This window comes from Temnothorax nylanderi, unplaced genomic scaffold, assembly GCF_030848795.1.
Source record: "Temnothorax nylanderi isolate EJ_2023f unplaced genomic scaffold, tnyl_v1.0 TNYL_tig0558_pilon, whole genome shotgun sequence".
NCBI classification, from domain to species: Eukaryota; Metazoa; Arthropoda; class Insecta; order Hymenoptera; family Formicidae; genus Temnothorax; species Temnothorax nylanderi.
This window is the reverse complement of record NW_027249620.1, coordinates 52,531-72,596: the sequence shown is the minus strand read 5'-3', so window position 1 is coordinate 72,596 and position 20,066 is coordinate 52,531. Positions and strand designations below refer to the sequence as shown.

The following is a 20,066-nucleotide window of genomic DNA, read 5'->3' as shown; positions in this document are numbered from 1 at the left end:
TATATACGATTGCGAAAACTAAATAAAGAAATTGTAGAAAATAATATTTTAAAGAAAAAAAGCAAAAAAATATCTAAAATATGTAATAAAACAAATCCCACATATATAAGATAATATATATATTTTTGTACAAAGTACTGTATAAGATATAATGTAAAATGTAGTGAGAAATAAAAATAACAGCATTTTTATACTACAAATTGTATTATTCCATTGTTCTTTTACATGTTACATACTCTGTCTATATTATATTCTTTTTCTTTTAGTAACACATATACATATACCTTTTGAAAAGATACCTTGTAATTTATTTTATGAGATTACATAAGAGATAAAATATTTATTATTTATATTTTTTTGAAATTTTATATATATTAATATTTTTGTACATAGTTAAAAAAATTTTTACATTTTCCTTTTACAATCTTAATTATAAACATACATTGCCACCGACGAGGTACTCATCGGTGACATTGATTACGTGATTATTTCCTATTTGAATTTCGCGCGTGTACTTGGACCCAAATTTCATTGGCTAATTTTATCGTGCGACCGCCATATGCGCAATGCTTCACCTTGTTTGTTTACACCATGGACGCACTTAAGCCGTGATCAGACTACGGATTGGGATTGAGATTGGATTGAAATTTGACCAATTAGAGCAAAGTTCACTAAACTTGAAGTTAGTTTTCTTTATTCTGATTGATTAAATTTCAATCCAATCTCAATCTCAATCCGTAGTCTGATCACGGCTTTACGCGGCTGAACCATTTACCCGCTAAATTCGAATAAAAATTATTTTTTTATTTATATTTTAGACAAAAATATATATTTAAATGAAAAGTAAATCAATTATTAAGAATGTACAAACGATATACAATCCGAATATATTAATGTTTTTGTATTTTGTCGTAGATGAGGGGCTAAATATATGGACCTATATTTGAAAGAAAAGAAATAACAAGTAAATTAAACCGAGATTGAAGTTAATCTACATTGATAGAAATGGACATTAATTCGCAGTGAAGATAGCCGCATTTATTTGAATCCACGTGCCCCACGAGGAAGAAGATGGAGTGCGCGATCTTCGTTCATTCTTCATGACCCGTGCTTGTAATTTATGTGTTTGTGTGGCATCTCGCACGAGCATTTAAAACGCAACGCTAAATTAATTAATTGTGGATATATTAATGACAATATCGGTGTTATGGATGTGGATTTGCTTAGACCGGGCACCGTGCCGATCTCGCCGGACACGATACTGTGGTTTGAGTTTCTGTTGAATCCTTCGTTGTTGCAGAAACATCTGTCAAAACCATTCCCGGGTAAACAATTGTAGCGCGTTATTCTAACCGCATGGAATCAAGGCATTCCAGGAATAATATTGAAATAATATTAGAAACACTTTCATTATTATTATTAATTAGCATAATGTTAGAAATAGTTTAAAGAATATTGAATGACAAACTGTACGTTTTATATATTTGATGAAACCATTTGTGGAATGAATGATATTAATTTTGTATTAAACAAAAGCTTTTTAAATACCATGACTTTCAGATCCATCGCCTACAGACCTGATGATAAAATTTATGACTATTAATTCCGATCAAAAAGAGACCGAGCCAAAGGCGATTGATTCAGAATCTAATGACGTAAAACCCAATGGCACAAACAAATGGACTCACAGAAACTTGGCATTAAAGATACTCTCACTGAAAGTAGCGGCTTACCTCAAATGGGACTTGGATGTGCTAGAGAAGAAGCTACCGCTGCCGATACAGTTGACGTTACTACAAGATCTGTTTTATATCGCTTCGGACGTTGTGGTAGAAATTCCTACAATTCCAGAATTTTTTATGGAAACCACTTCCGACCAGCTCCTGTTCACATTGGTTTTATATCATAGATGGCACCTAAGAGCGATTATTTGTAGGGCTCTCAGCAATAAACAGCCAAAACAACAATTACTTCACATGTAAGTTTTATTTTTATACGAATATGCATTATTGCAGTACCTTGAAATGATTTTACTTTATTATAAGCTATGAATAAAACAATCTTATTGCAATCTAGACCAGGTACTCAAGAATCAACGTATGTACCTCCCGGTATAGTAGATGATATTATTAGGAAATTAGAAGCGCACATACCAAGCAGTGTAAGTGCCCTAAATAGTATTTTACAAATGCCCGATATAAAGCCAAAGGTTCTGTCTTTTGATACTTTTCAAATGCTGACCGAAGACAGTACGGAGATCAAGCAAAATTGGGAAAATATGTGCCTGGTGAACATAGACGAGTTTAAATGTCAGGTACAAAATTTGCGAGCTGGATATTACTATTCTTGTTGGAGTTGATAAAAAATATAGTATGTTATTTTGCTTCTTAGATACATTATGATCTCGCGACGTTTCATTTATTGAGGGAAGAGTATCAAGAGGCCAAATGCCATATTAAACAAGCGAAGGAGTTGTACAGTAATTTTAACCCGGCAGAAAAATTGACATATTGTAAAGTACAAAGAGAGTTTTTAGATGGCTGTTGTTTAGCGTGCGAAGTGCCGATAGAGGAAGTCACGCCTAGTCTTACGCAGCGTTTGCACGCTTCTATCAAAGATCAATACACTGTGAGTATATTTTCAAGCATTTATCACATGTATGTACTTTTGGATACTATATATTCACCACACACGCAAAATCTGCAGAATATATTGCAGATTTTGCAAGCAGATAATGTTTTCAGGGAGATACCACAGGTTTATAGAGATAATTTGGAGTTAGATGTACAAGGCGGATTAGTTAACAGGAAATTTGTGGTTGCCCGGGATCTTCTGTTGCAAATACAGTGCTTGAATCTGGTTAGAAAAATCCTTGGTGACAATATAGTTCTGGGTGATTATGTAACTGAAATTAAGGCAGCTGGTACGAAGGGTCTGGATATCTTATTCTGGGTAAAAATAATTTCTATTCATATTTTTTAGTCTTTCTCAATCAAAAAATCTCTCTGGTCACTGGCAAAATCATTTCTCCTAACTTTTAAATGGTTGAAAATAAAAGTTTTCAGATTTTCTTGTTATTATTCTGTAAAATAGCTTTTCTTAACTTTTTTTTAATACGCATTAATTTATAAAATTTTTAATAAAATTTTTTAAAATTATTATTAAATAACAAATTAATTACTAGTCATATTTTGCTATGTGCTAGGCTTTAGATAATGTCTTGGAAAAAGTAACGACTGCGGATAAAAAACGAATTGCACGTTACCTTCTTTATCTTGTAAACACTACTAATATAGAAGGGCTTGCTTCAAAGATATTCAACAATCCTTCCTACACATCGTTATTCGATGAAGCAGAACTCGCTACTCTTCAACAAGCAGCTATTTCTGGTGAGATAGAATTACCAAGCTTGTTGCTACATAATGACTGGGGTATCCCATCTGTACCATATATACGTAAGTACAAACTGTTAAGAGAAATAAAGAAAAGAGAATATTATTAAAGATATTAAATGACTTTACTTGATGGTCTTACATGTTGACTAAAATTTCCTTTTTGTTAAAAATTTATAGAAAACGCGAGGATCGAAGTGTTCGAATTGGAACAAAAATTAATAGAGTCCTATGATCCTCATGTAATTCGTGAAACGTTGATCCACCTGGACGGAAAACATCGAATAAAATCGTTATATCATATAAATGGCTGTTGGGAGTTACCCATTCCATTGCAGAGTGTAGTAATGTCACTTCCCAGGGGCTTTATCCAGGATTATTCATACGTCCTGCTCGCGAAGAGTCGAGAATTGGTGACTTCTAAAAACTTCGATAGTGCCATCGAACTGCTCAAGATATTGGATAAGGAGCTACAGGAGCACGTGAAAAGCGGAGGCTCGTTAGTCTTCAAGCTGTCAAAATTAGTGAGCTGGGAATGTCTGCTCGTCGAGATATGGAAGTGTTTCCAGACTTGGCCGGTGACGAACGGTTGTACGTGCATGAAGAATTAAAAATGTTTGTGAAAGAAATGGCGAATTTGTAATAGCTCAATATACAAGTACGATATTACTTTTCAGGTGATGTGCAAAGTATGATTGTACGGAGTAAACAGTGCCTCGGTGCATTACAAGCGTCCGATCAGCTGATTCCGCGACAAGAAATAATGGAATATTGTACGGTCTTTCTTCTAAATTTGGCTGAATGGGATTATCTTACTAGTTTGGAGAAACGCTGGAATTACACTGAATTTGCAGCTGCCATCAGCAACGTTTGCCAGGACATCGTTAAGTACAAAGGAACCCGCAAATTTCCACGGGACGCATGGGATATGAGTATGTATTTTTATTAAAGTCACATACAAAATTTTTTTCGTAAGATTTATACCTCGAGCTTTAAAACTTTATGTTAATTTGATATAATGTTCTCAGATTAATATTTCTTCAAACGCAAATTTTGCAAATAGTCTAATTGTGTGTATTCTATATTATAAAATAAGAAATAAACACTAAAATAAGTTCTATCAAATAAAATCATGGGTTTTCTCTTAGTTTTAGCAGCATTTGGTCCCGCTAGGGATCAGTCACAAAAACGTAGCAGTAGTGGCAGTAACAGCGGGAGTTCTTCATCAAGAGATGTTGCCACTGGTATTGCCCATACACTTACTCGACTACGGGAACCTATGGTCCTCACTGTGGTGATATCATTATTGGCTCGTTTGCACAATGTCTTGCGCGATGAGTCTAGTTTGGAATTAAACACGCAGTATCTATCCCTTTGGCCTGCCGGAATACCAAAGTACGTTTATCATATTACATATTTACTGTAGTTTTTACAAAACTTGTAATACATATTACATATCCCTAATATACATCGACAATTTCAAATTTGAATATTAATATTACTAATGTATTTCGGAAGTCAGCGGAGTATTTAATGTCTTAGTGATACAGAAATTAACGTTTACAGTGCAAATTCGTATAACATCAGACATATTGGAGAACTGTTATTCCAACTGCTGACGCAAGCTTTAAAATATTATCCCTGCAATGTGCCTTGGTTGAGGCTAATGGGTGATCTCAATTTTGGTATGTTTCGTCCCGTCACAAATACAAGTATTAAATATTATTATATACATACTTATATTGTCTTTGTATTACACTTATACTTGTCTCTCCTTTTTCTAGTTCTATTGTACTACGAAAGTGCAATGAGATATTATTTGGAGGCAATCATGATAGCCAGTGATTTGTTTAGTCAACCCATCACATCGCGCTCGCAGATAGACGATCTAGTTTACAGAAGGATGATCAAGTGTTGCGCTCATTTACAGTGCTACACTCAGGCGGCTGTGCTGTGCCAATTTTTGGAGGAAGTAGATTATTCTCTGGCGTTTAAAATGGCAGCCAGCGATCAAAAGAGCTGCGCCGCGGCTGACGCTATGGACGCGTATTATCATTGCATTTGGGATACTACGATACTCGAGTATCTCATACATTTGCACACGAAACGCGGGGAACATCACAGAAAGCAACTCGCGGTAAATAATTGAATTAAGTCATCTAAGCGTTGAATGGTGTAATAATAGTTACATAATTGTACGAATAACAATCAAATAATTGCTTTAAATGAATATCACACGATCAGACTTCTTTACGTTTTTGCTCTTTACAAGAATTTCATTTTGCAGATCAAAGTTATCGGTTTGTTGGAATTAAACTCCAACAACAACGAAGAGATCCAAAGAGAAGCGGCCAATATTCGTAAAGCTAAATTTTTGAGAGCGCTAGCGAAACAGTACGTTTATTGAAAGGATTGCCTGAGATTTTTTAAAAATATACATTTATACATATAATATCGAATACATTAGTAAGTTACAATACGTACATTCGTACGCGTTGCATGAATTTTTTACGTTTAAATGTATGCTGCGTTACGAAACAATGTGTAAAATAAATATGAAATAAATATGTTGGATTGTGATGCGTCGTTTCGACCTAAATTATTAGAGAAACGTTTAAACTTCGCGGAGTTTTGCGCGATCTAAAGGCGAGTTGCTATATGTGATAAGTTTATAAATATTCGCGATTGGTTGAATATAGGAGGCATGAAATTCCTAAAAAAAAAACGCCGATACAACGGCCAATCGACATTTGCCGACAGCTTCATGCAGGAAACATTGTCCTAAAACACTCCTTCCCCGAACGTCCCATCGAGAACGATTTCGAGGTTATGGTTATGGTCGCTGGTAGCGATCGACGCACACACAAGCCCGATCATTCCAGATCATTCGTCCGTGTGTATCTCGAGGAGACGCGACGTATATTTTGCTGAGAGGTTACGGTCGTTATGGCTGCAGCAGATAATTCCGTATGTTTCTCACTCATAACTGAAATCATCCTCATTCGTTGCCGAAATGTCATTTCACGAACGGCGCGTGCATCCGCGACGAAAATGATTGTTGCTTCGGATCGCGCGATATTCGCCTCGCCGACAATACGGTCGTTCGTGTTGCCACGTATGGTACCCCGAGTAACTGGAATCGTGTCTTAACGGGAGTCTTCTCTCAGCTGTGCAATTATCTTTTTTTACAGTGCATTTTAAATACATTGTTGACGATTTGCAAATTTTCGCAATAAAACGAAAGTTCTAGTTTTTAATTTTCTGAGCAAGATGTACGTTCTAATTAAAAATTCGGACGCCTGTATGCAATTCTCCTTACAATATAAATTATATAATTTTTTTTATAATGCAACCTTGCAATTTGTTTTTATATAAAATATAATTTCTTGTTGCAGAAACAAAAAGTGTTTAATAACGTTTAATTCCGCAGGTCATAAAGATCAATAAGTGGGACGGTTCAGCCGTGAAAAATGCCTTGGACGATGCGGTCAAGGACGTACTTACGAAGAAATATAACTACATAGAAAATTTTAGTCTCCTCGATGGGAGACTCTTTCTCTGCGGAATCGCTGTTACAATAGCTATCGTAGCATTGTTGTGCGATTATTTATATCCATTCCCTGCCTCCAAGCCTGTTTTAGTAGCTTGCGTCTCTTTCTATTTTCTTCTAATGGGACTCTTGACTGTGTATACGTCATACAAAGAGAAAGGCATATTTGTAGTTGCAATTCAAAGGTGAATTTACATATATTTGATGATTTATAACTTATAGGACGTCTTTTCGTTTTTATCTCTATTTAATACTTTTATTTAAGCCATTTCTCTTTTCACTTTGCTTCTTTAAACTCAATTTTTAATGTGTTACAGAGGAAAGAATCAAAGTCATATTTAATACTGAATGTATAATAGAAATATGGATTTGTAGAATTGCATAAAATGTCAATCTTTCTCGCTTTCAGAGATCCAGCAGGTTTCAATCCTGACATGATTTGGGAGGCAAGTTCCTACTTAAAGAAATACGATGATAAATACAATTTGGTGTTGTCAGTCAGGAGCGCGTCAACGGGAGTCTTTAATGAGACAAGTGTGACCAAATCTGTCGCGAATTTCATCGATGTCAATGGTGTGGTGATACCGGAATTGATAGAAGTCGTAGTGACGACCATTCATGACAGTCTGACGTCGCAACGCAAGGAGAAGTAGCGGCGTTTTGAATTCTAACCAGTAAAGCTTTTTTCTCTAAAATGATAAGTGTTTTTTCCATATGAAATTGTGCATGTTCGTTGCGTCGCAGTTCTTCGGCCGTATTGAGATGTATGCAGTCCACATTTCCAGTCTCGTGTAACGATGTAAATAACACGTAAAAATAAGAAATCAAGCATTTTTCATTGATGTATTATAATTATTAATAATACTATATTCGACACCTGAAATAAGAACATGTATTACAAACCTTTTTGTAGAGCATTTATTACTTATCCCCAACTTGCAGAGAGGCCGCTGATAAAATTGTTCTAATATTTGATATTGAAGAAAAAACGAAACTGAATTAGAATTTAATTTTTTTTTTAATTTTTATTCGAAAAACCTCTTATCAAGATATATTTTAATAATTTTGATGAATTTTCGAAATTCATAAGACGTGTACTCTATAATTCTTGCTATGTAAATATTTTGTCTCAATAATTAGTGATTTTTTGAGAGTATCTTAAAAGATGAATATTCCAATTCTCGCTTTTCTATGAGAATATAATATCTTCTAATAATTTTGGCGAATTTTTTAGATTCTCAAGACGTGTTTTCTTTACAGTGTTTACTATCTGAATATATTATCTTAATAATTAATCATTTTTTGAGAATCTCGAAAAATGCGTATTTTACTTCTCGCTATTTTCTATTTTCTATAAAAATTTTTCTAATAATTTTGGTAATTTTTCAAGACTTGTAAGACCTGCATTCTAATCTCTTTGCTATATAGAATTAGAATGTATTTTCCTAATAATTTTGACGAGTTCCCGAGACTCTCCTATACATATAGTCCAATTCTCGTTATCTTTTTTCTATCTAAATATATTCTAATAATATAATTGATAATTTTTTGAGGATTTTAATTAATAGCGTGTTTTAATTATCGACTGATATGAAGGTGTATGTGGCGCCTACTGTAATAAGTGTATCGTTTTGTTGTCGAGTGAGACCTGGTGCGACCGTTCTCCTTCTGATCCGTTTCAGCTAAATTCTATCGACAAGTGATCCAAATAAACTAGTTCTTCTACAACTTTCAAAAATGACGACACTCAGGCCTTTCACATGCAATGACTTGTTCAAATTCAACAACGTGTAAGTAATTTTTAAACGAGTTTCCCTCGTCTAACCTAAAATTCGATTGAACGATAATTATACCGATTATGCCAAGTATTATGATTATATTTGTCATTTTTAGGAATTTGGATCCACTCACAGAAACAGTATCCTTTTGCCCGATCAAAAATTGATAATGTATCATTATTTTATCTCAAGTTTATTGAATCATATTAATCATGATATAAAATTTGATAAATGTTTAAAGATAATAAATTCTTGGAGAAAAATTATTACAAAATCACCTCGTTCGTAATGAATAATTTTATATGAAATTTTATCCATAATAAAGTGGAGCATTGTCCAATAAGTTAAGAAACTAAAGTGTTTTTACATTACGAGTTACGTTTCATTGAAACAATTTATATTCCTTGATTTTTCACATTTCTATTTAGTACGGCCTTTCGTTTTACATGCATTACCTCTCACACTGGCCGGAATACATTCAAGTGGCAGAATCTCCGAGTGGCGAAATTATGGGTTACAGTAAGTTCGTTTGATCCAAGTACATTCTTGCGAGTAAAAGCGTGAGTGCATTATTTAACGTTAACGTTATTATTATTTGAAACCAACAAAGTCATGGGAAAGGCTGAGGGTCACGGAGAAAATTGGCACGGTCACGTAACAGCCCTCACAGTTTCTCCCGATTACAGAAGGCTGGGTCTCGCTGCGATGCTGATGAAGTATCTTGAGGACGTGTCAGAAAAGTAAGCTCCAATTTATTACCTGTCATGGCTTATCGATACCCCTTGTTATATGTATATATTTTTATTTAAATCAGGAAACAGGCGTATTTTGTGGACCTCTTTGTTAGGGTAAGCAACAAAGTGGCTATTGCAATGTACCAACAATTGGGGTACATTGTATACAGGACAGTGTTGGAATATTATAATGGGGATCCAGACGAAGACGCATATGGTAAAGGTTCTTTAAGAAATCTAAAATAGTAAAATCTTTATGTGCGTGAGGTATAATAGATGTTATAATAGATCCTATTTCCAGACATGAGAAAAGCCCTGTCGAAAGATGTGAAAAAGAAATCTATGATTCCACTAACACATCCTGTGAGACCGGAAGAGGTAGACTGAAGCGTTGAGCTTCTCCTCGCATTGACAAAAACTGAAAAGTAAATTATATACAAATTTTCTGTACAAATTATAAAATTAATGAATACGTAAGAAATATGTCGTTAAAAATTTATAACGAATCTCATTTATAGTGACTTCTTTACATTTATCACAGAATATCTAATGTCCTTTTATGGTTCTCCCTTTTATCAGCATACTCCAGTCTCTCTCAAGTGAGATAAAAAAAATAATTCGACAATCGCTATCGACGTCTGTAAAATTGTATTAATGTGCAGTTTATTTGTTCCTCTGTACAATAGTACACAATGTTTTCCACTTGTCTCGCTCGTACCTTTTTCATACGAATAAATAATAAATATAAATGTAAGATGTGAGATAGGCTCGGTAGAACGCGATCCAGATAGAGCTCGATTGTGTAAATTGCTAGCTGCCTATTTTGATTCTACTAACTTTTTAGAAACGCAAGTCCGTTCTCATGATATTTACACGAATAGGTGAGTGTAATACGCGTACGATTCCCTCAACTACGTCATGATACACGGGTGCTAATCACCCACGCAACAGCATTCGATATCGCTTCGATATATTATATAAAAAATTAAGGACAAAATGTCGTTCTTGCATATCTTTGTACTGCTCTCAATAGTCTGAGGTTCGAATTATTCGTACAAACATTCACAGTGTGCTAAATGAAGCCGAGTATATGCGCGCCTAGTCCGTACAGTCCGTCCATATTTTCAGATATTTTTAAAAGAGATCGTGAAGACGCCTGAGATTTTTTTAGACGTCCTCCAGACACCTCGCAGAGATCCTTCGAAAATCGAGACCCGCTATTCCGCTCGGGACAGACACATAGTAATCTCGAAAATTACAAAACCGTAGAAGTCTTGTACGTATTGCACGAAAGCCCTACTTTCAGCTCATAATTTGTAACCGCTAGAAGGAAGACGTTTACTAGTTACGTAGGACACGTCGAACGCGAGTACAAAACTTCTCTCTTTCTCTCTCTCTCTCTCTTTCATTCTCTCATTTTCTCTCGTTTTCTATATATATATATATATATATATATATATATAGACAACTCTATAATCGTTACGCATGTTTAATACACAGTGTTGCACACGTATTACGCGTAGGAACGCAATGTTAATTATATTAAATAGTAAATTACGTTCCCGAATTACATCTATTTGGTCGTGAACCTGTAAAAAAAAGAAAAAGAAACCATGTAGTCGGTTATACCTTAAATAAATATCAGATACGAGACTAGTTGTTATCAAAGTTAATATGAGTATATCGGATTTTCCTCTGTTTGTTGATTGATTTCGCGAGAAGCCTCACATAAAAGAAACAAATAGACGTCCGAGGATATAAGAAGAGAGAAATATAGTCAATTTCTTTTTTTTTGTCAATAGACGGGATGTAAGATCATTCCGTTTATAAGATCGATTTGCTATTTTGTAACATATGACTGTTAAAAGAAAATTATCTTTATCTTTTCTCTCTTTATATTTAGCTCTTCTTTTCTTGCCCGAATATATCACAAAATCGAACTTAATTTCGAATAAATTGAAATTATGAAATATATAATTTCAATTAAATTTATAAATTCTCACGCACGACTCAGATCTGTATTAAATCTAAACTCTCAATTTCAGTTAAATTTAAATATGTGACAAAAATTAATTTATTTTAACAAAATAAATTTAAATAAAATTGATTTTTATGTCCGAAGAAGTAGAAACGCAACAAAAACTGTTGGATAGAATTAGAAACAATTGTGTTATGAGTTACATGACATAGCGATAGCATTCGTGTAGGCTTGGAGGTATTTCGTTCGACATCGAAAATTGGGAAAGAACGCATCGCTGTGTCATTCGAGAGAGATATACTCCTAAACATTTAATAACTTCGATTAATATATAATACACGACACGGGGTGAATACATTTCACTATTACGTATATTTTACGCATTCTTTTTCGTTTCTGTTGTGTTCTTAATTTGATATATAAATACGTAGCAAAAGTCTCAGCGTACGTAGCCGCGGGATGAAACTATTCGATGTGTAATCGCGCATACTAATTGGGCAGTGTTACAGATCGATTCGATTCGATTTCAGCCGCTCCCTAAATCACCAGCACGATCGTTCGTGATTAGTTCTTGCGCTTATCGTTAAGTATTTACACAGATACGTTCTTATATAAGCGTCGATAGTAATTTACATGCACATATGACGTAACGTAAACATGATTCGAATGCGTCTGACTGCGCGTTTCGTAGAAAAAAAACGACCGCACATCGCAGTGTACGATACTAATACTGCACTGTTACGCTGCCTTTATATGATACAAACAACAAAAGAAAATATGCATCGTAATCAGATCTTCGCGCGTATCAAAGAAATATATTCCCATTATCTTTCCGAAAAATTAACGTGACCAGCCTTTTTATTAAGGTCTTTGGTGATCCGGCGTCGATTTCAATATGTCAGGTTGAGTTGGAAGACAGCTTGAACCTGTAAAAATAAAATTCATTAAGCACTGTTCCTGTAAAATATTAGTTAGAGTTAATTGCTGACTAGCAATATATAATTGCTGCTTTATTAGACAGAAAATAATTACAGATTTATTAATTTTAACTTTTAATTTGTCGCTTGTCTATCAAAGAAATTAATTCTGAGAAGAGATCGATCATCAACATTTACGACACAAGAAATCACTAATCAAAAGTGGCTATTTTAGATCAATATTTATAGTAATTTTGTTTCCTTATTTATCAATCTCCGAAACAATCCTATATAATTATAATTTTGTAATAACGTTAAGAAAACAGAAATCTCTCTTTCACCGACCAGTCGCAGGTCTCAGAGTCGATTTGATGGACCGGTGTGATCCATTGCGTGTTAGAGTATTCATTTGTGGAGTGCCCGGTAAAGCGTGGCCCAGCGCGTTCATATAGTCGGCGATCAATAACGTTATCTCCAATATCTGAAAAACGTTACGATGCCGATGGGTGAAATAAATATTTTTCTAGTAGCTTTCCACAACGTTATAATTATACGTACTTTGGGTTTAGAGAGTGCGAAAAGCAATTTCTGCTCGGCCGCACCCTCGTCCGGGCAAGCGACGAGCATGAAATCGTCCAAACAACCGCCGAATGTTACTATATTTGCATAATTATACCGGCACATGACAGCCATTGTTTGTAATTCGAGCAACGTTACACTGTCCTCGCACACTGCTATCCAGACCGTCACAGGTTCGGTTTGCTTCAGCTGAATGAAATTACTTTAAAGTAAAATCAAATCACACGCGCGTATATAATCATAATTATATTACATTCTATTATTATACAATCATCTTATATAAAATATACTTATATAAAATGTTTGTAGCATAAAATTTGTATTATTATACCTTTGCTTGATACAAGGTAGCTCCGAAAAAAGGCCACTTTCTGGTACATGTGAGATATATACGAACGCAATCCAATACGCTACGTCCTTTTAAAGCGAGCCACTTTTCCTGTAACTTCTCCTGCAATTCCCTGAGGGAATCAAAATAATTTGTTATAAAACAGCGAGAAATGACGATATAATATTTAAATAAATATTCTCTCGATATCGAGTTAAATTATCGATCGTTTACCTCAACTGATCGGCGGTAATGTTGGCTCGATAGCGTATTGGATAAAATTTATCCAGAGCTTGGAGTACGAGATGATGCGGATTGCATCCAGGACCGCTGCCGCGCGCTTTATCATTGTTGTATTCTCCAAAATCGATCTATAAAATTCATTAAACAATCTTACAGAATAATAATTTGATTAAATTATCCTCGACGATAATTAATATGATAAAACGTATATCTACAATTATTTAAAATATATGAAAAACATGTACTATATGTATTTAACGCATACGAATCATACCTGTGCCATTAACGATGCCAGTTCAAAAGCGAGTTCACGATTTAACGGAAACTTTCCTTGCACAACTTGTTGATTCACTTGGTAACACAGCAAGAGCCTCTCCTTGTCCGTTTCCATTTTAGCAGCTTGCCGCCAGTAGCAACGAGATTTGTATGTCAATTGTATCACTCTAGTATTCTCGAATTTTCCCGAGCCCTTCTCTCGTAACGCTGTCTCCCACTTTGAGATAATGTCGCATAGCTAAAACATAGTTTGTACTAATTGTAAGTCTTAAAGATTGAAGTACATAGAAAGTTTCATTTCCATTTAAAATTTTTAATTTTGTAAATTTTATTAGAGATACAATATAAATTCTATTAATCCCATTAGTATATTTTTAATATTTATTTACTAATGAATTGGTATATTTTTTATGTGAATAGTCTCGAATAACTTAGTGTGAAAAGAGGAATTTCGCGCGGCTTCAATTTTCACGAACCTTCGCTTCTGGATCGATGAAATGCTCGAGATCCTTTTCGATCGGGTCATCGCTGAATAGCGCGAAGCCGGACTGATGAACGTCCCTACAGCCAATCTCTTGATTCAGAGTATTCAGAAATTCCTCTATCGTGGTACTACCGTCGAAGCTCACAACCTGATAGGTGCCGTTCAGAAAGTGAACTGGTATGGCGTGCGGCAATGAATGATGGTACGGATTTTTCATTAGTATCGACAGTACTTCCATCCTCGACGGCTTCACTTCTCTACCGCCGTTCTGCAATGTTCGTTCCAAGGCTCTCTCGCAATAAGCCGCATACTTGCCGCATTCCGTTCTGGTATAATACAACGCAACGTGATGCAAGGTAAACCAATGCTAACAAAAATTAGACGCGGATCTATCATTGCAGAAAAGTGTTTTTATGACTCGTTTTTTAATAACTTTTTATTCAACTCGTTGAATCAATTAAAATAGATATTCCATTTATCGCAAAGATTATATCGTCGGAATAGCTTCAGTAATGCACGTAGGAAAGTTTCGAGTTCCGAGAGTTTTGAACTAAGCTAAGATTCCTAACGAAACCTTTAATTATACTTGCTGAAAAGGAAAATGTATTAAAAACTTATATCCATCTTATATCTGCAAAAAATGAGCGAAAGTAGAATTGTGAAGATTCATGGAGTCTTGCAAGCCAAATCTCATCTCTTAAAAATCTAATACTTTTATTGGAAGGCACTGCCTTATAAAATTCTTCGTTGAAATTCCAAAATGGACTTTAAAATCTATTTTTATGTTTATCTTGTGTAATATAATAAGTCAGAGTAGCGCAATTATTACAAACTAATTCTCCTTCCTAAAAGAGAAACTTTTCTTCTTATTTTCCCCTGCAATGATCCGAGAGAGAGGCTTTTTCTTCACATTACTCTCTACAATGATCGATCCGCTTTTCGAGCGGCTCTCACTCACTTGCTGTCGGCGTTTCTCTGCAGGTGCAGTTTCAGGTACCATAGTAGCCGATTGTTCTTGGGCAGGAAGAGGGAAACGGCGAGCGCCAGGAGCTGCCATCCCTGGATAAGCACATACTGCGCGGGAGTAGTTTTGCAGTCCAAGATAGTGGAGGTCGAGTGGCCCTGCGTGAGCGGAGGACTGTGAGAAGTCGAGGCCGTTGATTGCGCGTCCGCATTTTCACCGCTGCCATTTGCCGCGGGACTTTGCGTATCGCAGGTGAAGAGCGATTGCGTGGCGCAGAGGAGGAGCTGCTGTAATGGTATGCTGGCATACTACTACGTCCCGGCATATAACTCAGCCAATCCTAGTATATTACTTCTCGTCGTCAAAGGGTAAACGCGACACGTTTTACACGAGTGACGAAATGTCTCGACATTATGCCATTTTACTTATTTCTTTTTTCAGCTATTTATTACTTTTAATTATTTTCTCGATCTATCATTTTGTAGATGGATATTCATTCTCCATATGTATGCATAGATACTATTTCGATCGTGAAATATGTACATTTTGGGAAAAATCAGCGAGTTAAAAGAGACTTGAGGCGAAATTAATTCTGTCAAATCGAATTTCTGCCCTTCGAGAGAATGCGAGGATTTGTTTAAAGATTCTTCGTTTTCTATATTCCTTTCTATTCTACCCCTTGTGCCATTCTTATCATATCAGTGTTGCATGTGTTACGCACAAGTGATCAAACAGATAATCTTGCTAAATTTTTCAGTGCAACAGTGATTTTATCTTTTTAAGAACTTGAAAAAATTATTTTACATTTAATTTTCTCAAGTTCCCAAGATTGATTTTTTCCATTTATTTTGTGAAATAATTAGCAATATAATTTAAGTGCACAATGTGGAAAAAAGTCTTTAACTTTTGATTCATTAATTCTTTTTAAAGTAAAACTGAAATTTTTCTTAAACTAAAACTGCTGATCTAATAAGAGTAAGTTAAACGAGAGAAGGAATAGAAAGCAAAAGAAAAAATCTAAAAAAATCATCCCACGATCTCGAAAATTAGAAATTCGTAATTTTAGAAAATAAATCTTAATTGATTTCCTTTAATTAACCGATTTATTACACGACAAGTCGATTCCTCTTTCTTATACAAAATTTGCACCATTAAAAATTAAATTTAACTTCAATTAATGTGCTTCGGTAGTAGTTAGTTAGTAGATAAGCACGAGAAATCGAAATTTCACCGCACAACTCTACGTGTTAATCGAATAAAAAAACGCGTACTCGGTATAAACCCTCAAAAATTGCATGGAAATTAAAATGTGTCAATGAGAAAAGCTCTTAGGCCGCGTGAATCTACCGTACCAACTGTAAAGCGTTGCGTTTACGTTCGTTGACATTACATGAGACGACTGAGGCTCTTTCTTCACAAGTTTATGTATAGTGATGCAAAATTCGGGACAACATGTCCATATACTATGTTTCCTTTTTTTTTCCAATAAAGTTGAGAGGAAGAAGGATAGACAGAGGGGGAGGGAGAAAAGGATAGCAGAGAGGAAAAAGAGGGAAAGGAATTGGAATAATACAAGAATTCAAAAGTTGTCTGTAAGCTGTGTAAAAGATATCTGATATCTGACATTTAAATCGTTTTTTAGATATCTTTACAGCATCTTGATGACATTTTTTAGAAGCTTGTATTGTCTGGAAAGGGGTATAAAGGATTATAATAAACTTTACTTGTTAGAAGAATCTAATTCGGCGATAAAAATCTAAATCTCTAAGCAGCATTCAAACAGAGAATATCCAAGTAACTATATATTGCAGCTATTATAAAAAAAGGAACTCGTGTGAAAAATTAGAAAAAAAAAGAATTTAAAAATGTTTCTTTCTGTATGTGTCCTCATGTACACCAACATACCATTCTGCAAGTGTGTGTGTGTGGCGCGGAACGTATTTTGACGCATCTCTCATTCAGAAAAAAAATATTACGCTTTGTAACGTACAGATTTAACATAGATTAAGCGTGAGATTTAACAGACGCGATCGATAGACATTCACATAGATTATATTATGATAATCGTCGAAATATGTTCGGCTCACATGGGCGTTAGGGTAATTTGATCGGGTATGATGTATAAATATTAAAGTATATGATAAAAAGTAAATGAAACTTAACACCATCGTGATGCCTAACAGAATTATAAACGCATGCGATTGAAATAGAGTGAGAATCTAAAAGACAGCACACTTAAAGCGGCAAATTAGAATTAAATGTGTGAATGATTGTTAAAACTAAAATAGTCGTTGAACTTGGTCAAGTATTATGGCTGCGATAAGCGACGTATTTCTGTCATTAAGTATTATCGAGTGCTATATTTTTAGTTGAACCATTCCGCTAAACCACTACTCCGTGACCACGCCCGGAAGGATTATTTGTAATACTTGACTAAGCATACCCATTGTACCATTTTCCGCGTTGAAAGAAATATCGTTCGAATGATTGGTACTGAAAAATAGCTCAATGATACAGATGAGATACAGATGAGATCTATCCGCGTTTAAAAAAAGAACGGATGATCGATGAGTATCGCTTGAATTTCAAAAATGGTACAGGATGGTTGAACGGTTGTTTTTGTTAAACAATAAGCAGGACTTACAACGCGCGCAGTACCCAGTGACACAAGTTTGGCGGCCTTTTTTACCTGTACGCCCAAACGGTGTTGCGTGTGGCGACTTGTCTGTTTTACCAGTGCGCATATAAATTCAGACTGAAGTTCAGGCTGGTCTAGGCATTGTTGTAATGCGTTTTGCGCTAGAACCACGTGGTAGTCGATACCTGCTTGTTCTACTGCCACCGACATAAACAGCTGACAAGCCTGTACGATTAGAAATGTGTCAGATTATTTTAGCGATACATTAACTCGTTCCTTTTAGCCACGCCTTGCTATACACTTTTCTGCATTTAAGATTAAATGAATATATATATATATATATATATCAAGTATAAATGGAAAAAGAAGGAAAAACTGAAAAGTGTAGAAAATGTAGCTAAGAAGAACAGATCTCAAATAAGATTCAGTATCCACATAAAAATTGAGTCAAAACTTGTAAATTCTGTATTTAAAATGAAACAAACATATCTACATTTCGGAAACAAAAAGATAAAAGAAACAATTAAACCATAAGTTCCGAAAGCATCGTAAGATCTAATATAATAAAGTTAATAAACCGTTGGAAATTAGAATTGTCATTTTTATCATGCAAAAGAAAAATGTTAAAATTTTGGTATAAATCGTAATAAAGCAATCGCGAAAGAATTGACGAGGGATCGTGTCAACCTTGAAGAGTTTTATGGCTTCAGTTTGCAGAGATTCCGAAGTCAGGCATGTCAGCGGGCTCGTGATACTCTCTTTCGTGTGTAGCAGCAGAGGATGCCGCCACAGCACGCAACTAGGATCACCGTCGGTTTCCATTAGTCTCTGCACCAGTTGCTCGTATTGTGTGCCCGCGCTCGGTCCACCGCCCGACACCACTGTCAAGTGGTAGAGCCAGTTGTCCTTATCCTGCTTATGTGGCATTAGTAGATAAGTTGGGCCCTGATGCGTCGGAAAGATGCCGATTGTTCTCTCGTGTGGACACTCAGCGTCTCTCTCCTCACTGTCGCTATCCGAAACATGTTCCACCTCCTCCACTCGAGCGTCCCTCATGTTGATTTGGCCGATAGGATTCTGGTGATTTAAAAGATCGATTAAATATATTTGATATGTAAATATAAAATAATATTACTAAACTTTCAGAAAAACACAATTGCGCAACCATTATTGAACAAGTAAATTCGCTAAATGAAAAGCGATCAGTGAATCTCCTGAATTTATAGTATGGAATAAATTTAATAGTAATTAATTAAATTATTGCGATAGTGTTTAATGTTTAAATTAATTAATTAATAAGTGTTTATGTAAATTAATTACGATAATATCAAACTCGCTTGTTGTACAATCATTGTATCTCGAGAATGCATCTAATAATGATTTCGTTAATATTCGTGTACACTCACCATATCACTTGGGCACTTAAAGTAAAGGAACATCTTGCCGATGAGCACGCACCAGCACTTCTTCGCATGGCCGTTTTTCACCTTCGTCAACCAACCCTGTATCGTTGGTTTATTATCTTCCCTGCTGAGCAAAAGTTTCGTTGCGTTTCGCCTCTGCACGTTCTGCAGTACCCTTATCCAGTCTTCCATTGTGGCGATGCAGTCCGCGGTCAAGTAATAAGTCTTCTTACCTGTGGCTATTTCGAAAGTGGCGGCTCCTTCGGCTCTATTGATCCTGGAAGATACACAAAAATATATGAAACTGCAGGTTCTTCAACAGAAATGAGAATAAAATGTAGTCAAATATAATGCCTTTGCTAAAATACTAAAAGTATTTTTAAATCTCTGTAATAATGAGCTTTTATGTTATGATCTATTCGTTCGATCAAGTCTCTTTTTCTCCGTGATCTATGAACCAATCTTATATCGCATACCTGCACACTTCGTCCAAGATTATTTGGCCTTGAGGTTTCCGGTTGACGTCATTTTGACTCTTCCAATACGTTAACACACCGTTTTTCAACACGAACCATCGCTTCCGCCAAGTTTTTAACTTGCCGCCTAATTTCGCCAGATGACCCGTCTTCTCCAGCGATTCCTGTCTCTTTGGACTTTCGCCAGAGACGCGCATTAGGAGGCTAGGCATGCTAGATTCTAGAGATGTCGAACTTAGTGCATCGGGAGGTATTGCATAATCCTCGGATAATCCTGACTCAAGAGAAGTATCTGCAAGGCAAACAAACTTAAAGTTGTTGGATGT

General features: G+C 35.4%; 4 protein-coding genes across 15 annotated transcripts in view; 3 read left to right on the top strand and 1 right to left on the bottom strand.

Annotated features, from left to right (window-relative positions):
* The first annotated feature begins 1,111 nt into the window (after window positions 1-1,111).
* On the top strand, window positions 1,112-5,972 carry Ints8 (integrator complex subunit 8). Of its 3 annotated transcripts, XM_071723082.1 has the most exons (12): window positions 1,113-1,325; window positions 1,561-1,978; window positions 2,077-2,314; window positions 2,392-2,628; window positions 2,707-2,952; window positions 3,206-3,455; window positions 3,573-3,983; window positions 4,070-4,324; window positions 4,541-4,787; window positions 4,959-5,077; window positions 5,177-5,529; window positions 5,680-5,972. In XM_071723082.1, the coding sequence occupies exons 1-12, from the start codon at window positions 1,121-1,123 to the stop codon at window positions 5,797-5,799; spliced, it is 3,099 nt and encodes a 1,032-aa protein (XP_071579183.1). In that variant the 5' UTR covers window positions 1,113-1,120; the 3' UTR covers window positions 5,800-5,972. The 3 variants fall into 3 exon arrangements, with proteins under 3 accessions (XP_071579185.1, XP_071579182.1, XP_071579183.1); XM_071723084.1 differs by having other exon boundaries at window positions 1,112-1,325; window positions 2,392-2,952; window positions 3,314-3,455; XM_071723081.1 differs by having other exon boundaries at window positions 1,112-1,325; window positions 2,392-2,952.
* A 191-nt stretch (window positions 5,973-6,163) lies between these two features.
* On the top strand, window positions 6,164-7,848 carry Spase25 (Signal peptidase complex subunit Spase25). Its single transcript, XM_071723085.1, has 3 exons — window positions 6,164-6,359; window positions 6,823-7,127; window positions 7,352-7,848. The coding sequence occupies exons 1-3, from the start codon at window positions 6,339-6,341 to the stop codon at window positions 7,593-7,595; spliced, it is 570 nt and encodes a 189-aa protein (XP_071579186.1). The 5' UTR covers window positions 6,164-6,338; the 3' UTR covers window positions 7,596-7,848.
* A 660-nt stretch (window positions 7,849-8,508) lies between these two features.
* Naa20a (N-alpha-acetyltransferase 20 A) lies at window positions 8,509-9,965 on the top strand. Its single transcript, XM_071723086.1, has 6 exons — window positions 8,509-8,732; window positions 8,836-8,860; window positions 9,149-9,239; window positions 9,331-9,460; window positions 9,535-9,671; window positions 9,756-9,965. Exons 1-6 carry the CDS (start codon window positions 8,680-8,682, stop codon window positions 9,839-9,841), a joined length of 522 nt encoding a protein of 173 aa, XP_071579187.1. The 5' UTR covers window positions 8,509-8,679; the 3' UTR covers window positions 9,842-9,965.
* Window positions 9,966-10,100: 135 nt separating this feature from the next.
* The window catches only part of LOC139783910 (uncharacterized protein CG43867), a 62,162-nt gene continuing 52,196 nt past the window's right edge, over window positions 10,101-20,066 (bottom strand). For 5 of the 10 annotated variants that reach the window (XM_071723070.1, XM_071723071.1, XM_071723079.1 and 2 more), the window contains 12 exons: window positions 19,741-20,032; window positions 19,268-19,541; window positions 18,549-18,938; window positions 17,868-18,086; window positions 15,218-15,510; window positions 14,252-14,585; window positions 13,774-14,013; window positions 13,491-13,627; window positions 13,260-13,389; window positions 12,908-13,117; window positions 12,695-12,830; window positions 10,101-12,358 (listed from right to left, as the gene is read on the bottom strand). In XM_071723070.1, coding sequence (XP_071579171.1) covers window positions 12,294-12,358; window positions 12,695-12,830; window positions 12,908-13,117; window positions 13,260-13,389; window positions 13,491-13,627; window positions 13,774-14,013; window positions 14,252-14,585; window positions 15,218-15,510; window positions 17,868-18,086; window positions 18,549-18,938; window positions 19,268-19,541; window positions 19,741-20,032 — 2,720 coding nt within the window. In that variant the 3' untranslated portion in view covers window positions 10,101-12,293. Of the gene's footprint in view, window positions 12,359-12,694; window positions 12,831-12,907; window positions 13,131-13,259; window positions 13,390-13,490; window positions 13,628-13,773; window positions 14,014-14,251; window positions 14,586-15,217; window positions 15,511-17,867; window positions 18,087-18,548; window positions 18,939-19,267; window positions 19,542-19,740; window positions 20,033-20,066 lie in introns of those variants that run through there. The other 5 variants (XM_071723072.1, XM_071723073.1, XM_071723074.1 and 2 more) reach the window with 5 other exon arrangements.